The sequence below is a fragment of the Heptranchias perlo genome, chromosome 23, assembly GCF_035084215.1.
Source record: "Heptranchias perlo isolate sHepPer1 chromosome 23, sHepPer1.hap1, whole genome shotgun sequence".
NCBI classification, from domain to species: Eukaryota; Metazoa; Chordata; class Chondrichthyes; order Hexanchiformes; family Hexanchidae; genus Heptranchias; species Heptranchias perlo.
In genome coordinates this window covers 31,293,759-31,305,820 of record NC_090347.1, presented here as the reverse complement: position 1 = coordinate 31,305,820, position 12,062 = coordinate 31,293,759, and the positions used below count along the sequence as shown (strand labels likewise).

The window sequence follows — 12,062 nt, the reverse complement described above, 5'->3', positions numbered from 1 at the left end:
CCACTCCTGTTATTTCACAGATGGCATTCCAGCAGGGCCCAAACATAATGAGCCATGGGCACCTCCACCAGGGCTTGAAAAACAAGTGAAAAGTGGCAAATATCCTGCCAAGGTATGTAATATTTCCTTTTTACTTATTGTCCATCAGTCACAATAAACATTTCTCTATAGAATCGTCTTATGCACTAGTAGCCCAATGATTTATAATTCAATTTATCTTATATGACATTATGATGTCATTAAACAGATGTAAGGCACTGGTTGATATTTTCAATAGTTTAATGTGATGTGGGTTGGTTTGGTTCTGAGGAGTGGAGTGTCCCATTATCAATTAAGGGTAGGAAATTGGAGAGAATTACAGGCCAGTAAGTTCAATTTCAGTTGCAAGGAAGACATAACATTTTATACAGGCAATTGTAAAGATACATTGGAGAATACTGCAGTTATTCAGGGTGCACAACATTCCTCACTAACATCATGAGTGAGTTTTTTTTTAAGGAAGTGACAAGGCAGTAGTTGAAGGAAGCCTGGTTGAATATTATCTACATAAACTTCCAGAAATGTTTTTGATAAAACTCCACATAAACAAGTGTCATAAATAAATGTAGAGATTATTAAGAAATAGTATAGAAGATTAGAAATTTGTTCAAATTAGAGATTGCATATAACAGGAAGGTTTATATTGGGAACTAGTGACAAGTGCAGTCCTTCGGAGCTCTGGGGTGGGTCTTGTACTAATATTATTAATGGCTGACAGAAAAAGTACTGTCAAATTTGCAAATCATTGGCAATAAAGAAATTCTTAGGGTGTAAGCTATTCCATGCATGAGTGTCAATTAGAACAGAGCAGGAAAAAGACTTGAAGTTGTGTGGACCTTTATTGCTACTTCACATTAATTAGGCACTAGAGAAAACAAATAAGGATCTTGAAAGTATCACAGTCAATAAAATACAAAACTAAAAGTAGATTACTTTTGAAATAAGGTCTAATATATTGTGTCCAGTATGGAGCATCTGGAGAAGGTGCAAAGGCAAAAAGGATGAAACCTAAACTAAAGTGTAGAAGATATAAGGCTTTGGAAAAATATGGGGCATTTAACTGATTGAGATTTGTAAAGTTATGGAACAATTGTACATTATAAAGCAAGGTAACCTGTTCAAAATTAAGTGATTTTGAGAGAAGTCCTACCTATACAATAAGAGTCTGGATATAGATGAAGATCTTTTTCTCAGTAGGACGCCACCCTCCAACAGGTTAGCACTAAGTACGAGTCGCCATCGCTCTGCTCATTGCAATCGGTCAACAGGTTTCCATTGGCGGCTGCTACAGGACCATTTGAGGGCTGGGTGTCTTTACTCTGTAGTTGCTTCACTGTTGCATTTTTTTTTGGGGGGGGGGGGGGAAAAAAAAAAAAAGAGAAATCGTGCTGTGCTGTCGGTCTCTTCTGATAGTCGTGTCAGGTACTTGTCTCGCTAAACAGCTGTCTTTTTCTGTTGTCTTAGCTCCCTGAGCTGTGGCAGCTATTTAATTGAAATTTCTTACAATCTTAAAAAGGTAAATACAGTATGGCATCTTGAACCCACAACCTTCTGACAGAGGCAAGAGTACTACTAATGAGCCAAGGCTGACACTTTCCAGTCATCTCTTCCGCTGTCTAACATTCAAATGTTATCTTGTAAATCGATGCAGAATCTACCCCTCAAACTTGGGGTATTTCCCGTGCTGACATCATTTCCATCCTGTTTCTAGGAACCCAAGATTCAGAAACTTCACGCTTCTGAGCAACTAGTTTTTGAATCTTAATGTGCTTGTGCTTTTTTGTTGAGCTATCTAGTAAAGCAATTCAACTGCCATACACTAACATTATAGATGACTGCAAACCAGGTCAAACCAGTTTTTAGGCACGGTTGACCAACAAACCTAATCAGATTGAAAAGGTGCAAAGGTGACAAGTCTAGTTAAAGTGGGATTTCTGTGTGCCACACTTACATGCCAGTGGGAATTGCAATAAAAATGGGACTACAGAAATGACTATATTAAAACAGTAATTGTGAGTTGCAGATAAACAGGTATAACAATAACTCATGCATTTACTTAATTACTTTTTTCAATCCTTATGCTATCCTGCACTATCATCCAACTAAAACCATAAATGAAGTGTTAAATGATCTTTTAGTAATTAGTACACAAAGGGTGACTAAGCATTACAACAGGTAATTGGATCATGCATTGCACTAAATGTACTTTAGTATTAAAATGTTGCATTTTTGCTGTAATAACAGACCTAATTAGCAACAACTGTTCTTGAAGCTTACTACTTATGATATTTTATTAGTGCATTGAAACATCAAATAAAATACAAAAATGAATGACATGGGGCAAAGTTAATGTACATGTGAAAAAATTTAATACAATTAAACATTTTTAGTAAAAAGGACACAACTGTGAGCTTTTTTCATTAACAGAATTTACACACACCTGTATGTACATCATTTTTACTTGATTTTAATTTACAGCACAGATTTCAGAAGTGATTGAACAGAGGTGCTCAAAACACTAGTAAATATTAATAAAGGAAGGTGCATTATGAAAGTTGTTCTATTAAGAACTCATCACATGAGCCCAGTTCAATAGCTGTACAATAACTGGGGAGGGGAAGGAGAGAGAAAAAAGTGACCTGTTCAACATACCTATTTATCCTAAAAGCAGTAGTGCCTGTTGTTAACTACACATGACAGTACACTAACGCAATGCAGTTTCAATTGTAAATCGCCTGAAGGGTACGAGAAGCATTTTTCTTGTGGAAAGCTTAAGCTGAATTCTTCAATATGTCTACATGCAGTTGTCCTATTAATTACAATTTCAAACTGTTACATTTGAGGTACAGTGCTGCACATTAGATCAGATTTCAAAATCTGCAATAAAGCAGGAAAAGAGTATAATGTAACTTTTCTGGATAACAGTGGGTATGTCAGTTACATTTGTGTGCCCTCTGTCCATAAAATGTAGCACACAGATTACTGGACCACTTCCAAGTATGAACAGAATCTCCATACATACCAACAGAAAATCCTTAATAAATCTACATCAGTCTGGTTAAATAAATAGATAATGTTAGCACTTGAAAGAAAGCAAGTCAGTTTTCATTTAAATCTGCTCCAACAATCTCTGGGCAAAAGCCTGTGGGGTAACAATCACTTTAGATGATCCTTTCCTACAAGATAAATCACTGATTTAAAAACTGCCAGAAATATTTAACAAAATGGTATGCATTTAATGAGCTCATTTTTATTAAAATCTTTAGCCAGGCTGAGTGTTTGAAGAAAATATTTGCACAAAATAAGTTCTTACTGGCTAGCCTTTAATCAAATTAGAACTCAAACTGGATGCTTTTGTTAAATCAGGTCACTGGGAGGATTTTGCGAGAGAGTTTGTGAGGTTCCAGCGTGATCATTTCATACTATTACATGGATTAGAAATTAGACTTTTAAAAAATTGTCCAATTTAGTGGAAATTAAGAGAAGAAAACTTTTGAAATCAGAAAATTGCTTACCCTTTGAAAACAAGATTTAACAAAAAAAAGCAACCAATACAAACTTTGTTTTAAAGCACTCCATTTTATGTACAGGTCTGTACTGGTTTGTTCTGCAAAAAACTACAATGATTTGTTCCCTATATTTTAAATTTAATACAATGTTCTCAACCTAGATGCCAATTTACTCACTTAAGTGCACTAGATACAGACAAATACAAGTGTTTGAATCTACCCCATTAGACACAGAAAGAAATGTCCTCTTTCCTTTTAAAAAAACTATATCAAGCACTCTGGGAAAAAAAATGATCAGCAATATACAACTTAGACTTGTGTGTAGTTTACATTAACAGTATTTTGTAACTACAAATGGGTTTGTACTGTATATATATTTAGCACAAAACTTAATGCTAACAAACTGGGCATCTTGTTTTAAGCAGACATCACAGTTTATAACTTTCTGTACTCATGAAATCCAAACTGGAAAAAGCAAAATTCACTGTACATCTATTCCACAAACTGACCTCAACAGTTCAGCTCTTAACAGTGTTGTGCAATTTGATGTCTGACCCATCTAAGCTTTTATCACATTCACAGGCCTCAATACATAGTTAGAATGAAACAGATGTGATGACTGGATCATCCTTTGGGCTTGTGTACTTGACAAGCAATTGCCCACATTAGGCAATGATAATTTTCTCCACCAGAAAGAATACCAATCATTAAGGAAAAACCTGCAGCTTCAAAATTCATACTGTAAACATCCAGTCACAAAGAAACAAGTTTGAACAGGCACAATTAGTGTAAGAGTTCTTTTATAAAGCAAAGGTTTGACGGTTTGGTTACTTTCTTGTGGTCACTAAGATTAAAGTGTTTCTATTCATTTTAATAAGGAGTGGATCTCCCCCAACCCAAAACATTCCAGAACAGAATTAGAAAATGGCAAAAATAATATACGGAGCCATCTGTATGCTGTCCTTCCAGTGGTCCATCGCCAGAGGTCCATTATATTTCCTCAGTTTATCACTGTTTAGTCATGTAACACTTTGTCCTCTTGTAGGTGGCAGGCTAAAGCACAGCAACACTCAGATGTGTTTGAAAAGTATTATTTGCAATCATATCCCTCATAGTCATATCTTGTCATCGGTCATTTCCAGGAACTGAGCATAGACATCCCGGGTGCATTCACCTTTGGTGTTGAATAAAAATTTGTAGTAGCTGCCGTCTGCACAAATTGCTGTAACAAAACAGGCCAGGTTACTGAATTTTATTTTGAGAGAAAATCTGTTTCTGTTCAGTTGTTATATACTGAATGTACAACACAGAAACCAGCCATTTGGCCCAAAAGGTCCATGCCAGTGTTTATGCTCCACACGAGCCTCCTCCCTCCCTCCTTCATCTAACCCTATCAGCATATCCTTCTATTCCTTTTTCCCCTTGTGTTTATCTAGCTTCCCCTTAAATGCATCTATACTTGTCGTCTCAACTACTCCTTGTGGACAAATGTAAGGAATCTTACAACACCAGGATATAGTCCAACAATTTTATTTTAAAATCACAAGCTTTCGGAGATTATCCCCTTCGTCAGGTGAATGAGTGGAAGGTTCTCAAATCTTATATTTGGTGTGATGCTGTCCCAGCCTATCAAAAGGTGTCGTTGTCGTTCAAACAGGCCAGTCACGGAGAACAGCACGTCCCAGTACACTGGATATACATTGTGTCAATTACACAGACAGAAAGAAAGAGACCCAAATGGCAGAGAGAGAGAGAGAGAAAATATTAAAACGCATAACTTTTTTTCCCTTTTTGCTGGTGGGGTTACGTGTAGTGTGACATGAACCCAAGATCCCGGTTGAGGCCGTCCTCATGGGTGCGGAACTTGACTATCAACTTCTGCTCGACGATTTTGCGTTGTCGTGTGTCTTGAAGGCCGCCTTGGAGAACGCTGACCCGAAGGTCGGTGGCTGAATGTCCTTGACTGCTAAAGTGTTCCCCGACTGGGAGGGAACCCTCCTGTCTGGCGATTGTTGCGCGGTGTCCGTTCATCCGTTGTCGCAGTGTCTGCATGGTCTCGCCAATGTACCATGCTCCGGGGCATCCTTTCCTACAACGTTGGCCGAGTCACAGGAGTATGAACCATGTACCTGGTGGGTGGTGTCCTCTCGTGTGATGGTGGTATCCGTGTCGATGATCTGGCATGTCTTGCAGAGGTTGCCGTGGCAGGGTTGTGTGGTGTCATGGACGCTGTTCTCCTGAAAGCTGGGTAATTTGCTGCGAACGATGGTCTGTTTGAGGTTGGGTGGCTGTTTGAAGGCGAGTCGTGGAGGCGTGGGGATGGCCTTAGCGAGGTGTTCGTCGTCATCGATGACATGTTGAAGGCTGCGGAGAACATGGTGTAGTTTCTCCGCTCCGGGGAAGTACTGGACGACGAAGGGTACTCTGTTGGTTGCGTCCCGTTTGTCTTCTGAGGAGGTCTATACGATTCTTCCCCGGAGCGGAGAAACTACACCATGTTCTCCGCAGCCTTCAACATGTCATCGATGACGACGAACACCTCGCTAAGGCCATCCCCACGCCTCCACTACTCGCCTTCAAACAGCTACCCAACCTCAAACAGACAATCGTTCGCAGCAAATTACCCAGCTTTCAGGAGAACAGCGTCCACGACACCACACAACCCTGCCACGGCAATCTCTGCAAGACATGCCAGATCATCGACACAGATACCATCATCACACGAGAGGACACCACCCACCAGGTACATGGTTCATACTCCTGTGACTCGGCCAACGTTGTCTACCTCATACGTTGCAGGAAAGGATGCCCCGGAGCATGGTACATTGGCGAGACCATGCAGACACTGCGACAACGGATGAACGGACACCGCGCAACAATCGCCAGACAGGAGGGTTCCCTCCCAGTCGGGGAACACTTCAGCAGTGAAGGACATTCAGCCACCGATCTTCGGGTCAGCGTTCTCCAAGGCGGCCTTCGAGACACACGACAACGCAAAATCGTCGAGCAGAAGTTGATAGCCAAGTTCCGCACCCATGAGGACGGCCTCAACCGGGATCTTGGGTTCATGTCACGCTACACGTAACCCCACCAGCAAAAAGGGAAAAAAAAGTTATTCTCGCTCTCTCACAATGTATATCCAGTGTACTGGGACATGCTGTTCTCAGTGACTGGCCTGTTTGAACAACGACACCTTTTGATTGGTGTGATGCTGTCCCAGCCTAATATAAGATATGCGATTTGAGAACCTTCCACTCATTCACCTGACGAAGGGGATAATCTCCGAAAGCTTGTGATTTTAAAATAAAATTGTTGGACTATAACCTGGTGTTGTAAGATTCGTTACATTTGTCCACCCCAGTCCATCACCGGCATCTCCACATCACTCCTTGTGGAGGAAGAGTTCCACATTCTAACCACTTTATGTAAGGAAGTTTCTCCTAAATTCTCTATTGGATTTATTAGTGATTATTTTATATTTATAGCCCCTATTTCTGGTCTTCCCCACAAGTGGAAACATCTTCTCTACGTCTACCCTATCAAACCCTTTCATAATCTTAAAGACCTCTAGAAAAAGGAAGGCTGAGGGCTGACCCGATAGAGAAAAGAGCCCCAGCCTATTCAATCTTTCCTGATGGGTATAACCTCACAGATCTGGCAACCCGATGCAAAAAAGATTTACTTTCTCCAGTGCCTCTATATCCTTTTTACAATATGGAGACCAGAATGGTTCACAGTACTCCAAGTGTGGTCTAAGCAAGGTTCTATACAAGTTTAACTTCCAAGTAGTATGTGGCCTTGTTATTTTTCTTACCAAAATGTACCCCTCACTTATCTATATTAAAATTCATTTGGCCAATTACACACCCAATCTGCAAGTTTATTAATGTCTTCCTGCATTTTGTCACAGACCTCCTCAGTATTAACTATACCCCCCCAATTTGGTGTCGTCCCCAAATTTTGAAACTGTACTTCCGATTCCAAATCATTTATGTAAATAGTAAACAGTGGTCCCAGCACTGAACCTTGTGGAACACCACTTCTCACCTTTTGCTAGTCTGAGTAACCACCTTTAACCCCTACTCTGTTTTCTGTTTTGTAGCCAGCTTGCTATCCATTCTGCTACTTGTCCCAACTCCACATGCTGACCTGAGTCATGAGTCTACTATGCAGTACCTTATCGCAGGCCTTTTGAAAATCCAAATATATTACATCTACTGCATTACCCTTGTTCACCCTTTCTTTTACTTCTTCAAAGAATTCAATAAGGTTGGTCAAGTATGACCTTCCCTTTTGAAATCCATGCTGATTATTCTTTATTATATTTTCGGTTTCTAGATGCTTTTCTATTACGTCGGAGTAAGGATTCCATTATCTTTCCTACCACCATTAAGCTAATTGGTCTATAGTTCTAGTTCCCTTTTTAAACAAAGGAATCACATTAGTTTGGATGCAATCCATCCAGACCAGGGGTTTTATCCTCTCTAGGTTTGATTAGTTTATTTCCTCCCTTTCTATCTTAAATGTCTTTATATCATTTTTGATCTCCTCTTCTACTAATGTCATGTCCACCATCTTAGTCTCCCTGCTAAACATAGTGAGGCAAAATAATTATTTAATATTTCTGCCATTTCACTGTGGGTTTATCGTGTCTATCCCTTAGCGGCCCCATCCTGATTTTTGTTACGTATCTGTAGACTACTTTACTATTTCTTTTTATATTCCTTGCTAATTTAATTTTGTAGTTGCTCTTTGCCTTCCCAATTGTTTTTTTGACTTCTTTCCTAACCTTTTTGTATTTCCTTTTGTCATCCTCTCTGATGTCTATGTACTTAGTTTCAATTTTGCCCTTATTTGCCTATTCATCCATGGTGTCATTATTGGCTAGTTTGTTCTTGCTTTTTAGTGAGATGTATTTCTCCTGGACTCTATTGATCACCATTTTAAATGTTTCCCACTGCTGTTCTATTTCTTTGTTGGTCAGTAAATGTTTCCTGTTTATTTTCCCTAGTTCCATTCTCACCCATTAAAATCAGTTTTTTTTCCCCCCAATTTATTACTTTGGTTTTTGTCTTACTTATGTCCTTCTCAATCTTTATCTTAAACCTTATTATCTTGTGATCACTATTGCCTAGATGTTCCCCTACACTTAGTTCTCTGATCTGTTCTGGTTCATTTCCCATTACTAGATCCAGCAGTGCTTCCCTTGTTGGGAAAGAAAGGAGTCCTGCACATACTGCAAAAACTCCATTCCCTGTACCCCTTTACTGACCTCTTCTTGCCAGTTTATTTTGGGGTACTTAAAATCTCCCATGATTATTATTCCATGTCCTTTACTCATTTCATGAAATTGCTTACATATTTCTTCCTCCACCCCCTTTCCACTATTAGCGGGTCTGTAGTATACCCCTATTAGCAGGATCGATCCTTATTTTTTATTTCAATCCATATGGATTCTGTTTCTATCCTTCTCTGTCAGTTATGTCACTTTTTTCTACTGCCATTATATTATCTCTAATTAGTGCAGCTACTCCACTCCCCTTCTTCCTTCCCTATCCTGTCTGCTTACGTTATATACAGCAATATCTTGTTGCCAGTCCTGTTCGTTACATAGCCATGTTTCAGTTATTCCCACATCTGGTTCCTGGCTATGGATTAGTGCCTCCAGTTCCCCCGTTTTATTTCAGACGTTGTGTACCTTGCTGTACAGGCAATTTAATTCATGTTTAATAGCTGTTCCTTTTACTTTATTTTTAAACGGTCCTTTTATAATTCAGTTTTATAACTTTGTTCTTCGACCATTTATCTTATCTTTATTCCTCACCCTGGTCTGGCCTTTTCTCCCGTTTCTTTTATCTTTAGGCTTTTGTTACTGCTACCAGATCCCTCCCCCCATTGTGCTGGTTTAAAGCATTATGCACCGTTCTGTTTATCCTTTCTGCTAGGATTCTGGTCTGGTTCAGATGGAGCCTATCCCAGCAGTACAGCTCCATCCTGTCCCAGTACTGGTGCCAGTGTCCCATGAAATGGAACCCCCCCTTCCCACACCACTCTTTCAGCCACCCATTTACTTTTCTGATCTGCCTATCCCAATTAGCTCGTGGCTCGGGTAGTAATCCTGAGATTACCACCTGTGTGGTCCTGCTTTTTAAAATTTAGCTCCTAGCTTCGGATAATCCCTTTGCAGGACCTCCTCCTTGGTCATGTCATTGGTGCAAAAATGGACCATGACAACTGGATCCTCCCTCTCGTTTTCCAAGTTCCTCTCCAGTTGCTCGGAGATGTCCTTTACCCTTGCACCAGGTAGGTAACACACCCGCCTGGACTACTGGTCGCGACTGCAGAGGACGCTATCCATCCCCCGATTATAAAATCCCCTATGACTACAACCTTTCTCTTCTGATTTCCCCCCCCCCCCCCACCCCGCTTTGATTGCCTCATGCTCCACGGTGCCATGGTTAGCATTCTGGGCATCCTCCCAGCAGTTTTTAATCCTTATCTTCACAGTTATCAAGTACCTCGTTTAAAACTATTCGCAATGAAATAAATGTCAAAAATATTTATGATTAACCACAAAACATGAAATAGAAAATCATTGTTGGTTAATACTGCAACCATACATTTGTAGTGTAATTAGTTCAACTACAGATATTTGACTTTCAAAGAAACTTCTGATGTGAAATTGTAGCTTTTCCTAGTATGCAAACTTTGAATAGCTAAAGTATTTCAGTCTGATTACCGATCAGGTTTAACGTTGCCAACAATAGCGGCATCTATCTTAAAAGCTGTAAACTCAGCTTTGAACGTTTAAAAAAAAATCATGGTGAATGCAGGATAGTATCTAATCTAAAATGGTGTCCACATCTCCCAAGAGAGAATTTAGAAATAACTTCGGCATGGAGACAATAAGGCAAGTGTTTTTTTGATTGGTTCCTGGAAAGTAAATTACATCTACTGCAGCTGCATAAATCTTTCACATTTTCAATACAAGCAAAATAAAAAGCACAGGTGCTGTAATCACGTATACGTGAGATATGTAGTTGCTTGATAAGTCTGCCTGTGAAGCTACCTAAAAAAGTGCGCTAAAATGCATTCTCCAGCTGGTTTTAAAATAATTTGGAAAAACAAATTCAAATATTGTAGTGCAAGGGAAGACTTGCTTCAAATTTTGCATTGAGAAAACAACCTTTATGAAAACAAGTTCTCAGCAGAAACAAAGTACAGTGCACATGCTCTAATCATCCACTCATCTTTTTTCCTTATAAAGATTATAAAAAATAGCTGTTGAAAATAGTGAAAACTCAAATAAAATTCTAGCTTTTGATATTTAAAAAAACCCACAAATACTGCTACAGTTTGAGAAAAAGCACCCTTCTAGTTGTTTGAGAATTATACTGGCACAGGCTGGAATATTCTCCATACTGACACGCTCAGACTACAGTATTCTGGGAATTGGAGGCACAGGTGTAGTTGGTAACTCTACACATACATAACATACACACGCACGCATTTCAATAGTCACATAATTGACACTTGGATGGACTAGAACAGAACTTACCTATGACAGCGTTTGGCTCAGTACCAAAGGCACAGATACAAGGCGAGCCAGAAGGAACCTGAAACTTGGAGAAGCTCCACTTAGAGCTGAAGTATTTTGGAAGGAAGCTTGCAGATGCCAAACTGCAATTACAAGTGGAACAAAAAAAAAAAAAATTAACTACTGCTAAAGCTCATCTTTAAAATTATTAAATGCAACATTCCCCAACCATTATAAATTTTAGCAGCATCTCTTGAAAAGTATCTTGGATCCAGAGTTTGTAAAACATACCATGGCTTCGTGCAACGCTGGACGAGTAATCTGCAATTTGGGTAATCTCTGTCCAGAGTTTGCAACTGGCCCCAACATTCCTAAACAGGTACAAAAAGTAATCAAAAAGGCCAATGGAATGTTGGCCTTTATCTCAAGGAGATTGGAATTCAAAAGTGAGGAAGTGATGCTTCAGTTGTTAGACCCCATCTGGAGTACTGTGTCAGTTTTGGGCATTGGAAGGAGTATGGCGCAGATTCACCAGAGGACTACCCCCAAATAAAGAGGACAGCTTGCATAAACTTGGTTTGTATTCTCATAGATGTTATGGGGTGATTTAATCAAGGTATTTTATTTGATTAAGGGATTCAAGCACTATAGAGAATTACTCTGGTGAGAGAATCCAGAATAAGGGAACACTATCAGAACTAGAGCTAGGCCATTTAGGAGTGAAATCAGGAAGCACTTTTTCTACACAAAGGGCAGTGCAAATCTGGAACTCTGTCCCAAAAAGCCTGTGGATGCTGAGTCAATTGAAATTTTCAAGTGAGATCACTAGATAGGTAAGGATATCAAGGGATATGAAACAAAGGCGGGTAAATGGAGTTAAGGTACAGATCAGCCATGATCTAATTGAATGGCGGAACAAGCTCGAGGGGATGAATGGCCTGCTCCTGTTCCTATACAATACCGCAAATTCAGATTTT

The 12,062-nt window shown here is 39.6% G+C and overlaps 1 protein-coding gene across 2 annotated transcripts in view; it reads right to left on the bottom strand.

Annotated features, from left to right (window-relative positions):
• Window positions 1-2,302: 2,302 nt before the first annotated feature.
• Window positions 2,303-12,062, bottom strand: part of wdr45b (WD repeat domain 45B) — a 51,885-nt gene continuing 42,125 nt past the window's right edge. For both annotated transcript variants that reach the window (XM_068004299.1, XM_068004301.1), the window contains exons 9-10: window positions 11,107-11,228; window positions 2,303-4,770 (exon numbers count right to left, since the gene is read on the bottom strand). In XM_068004299.1, the coding sequence (XP_067860400.1) occupies window positions 4,664-4,770; window positions 11,107-11,228 (229 nt within the window). In that variant the 3' untranslated portion in view covers window positions 2,303-4,663. The remainder of the gene's footprint in view (window positions 4,771-11,106; window positions 11,229-12,062) is intronic.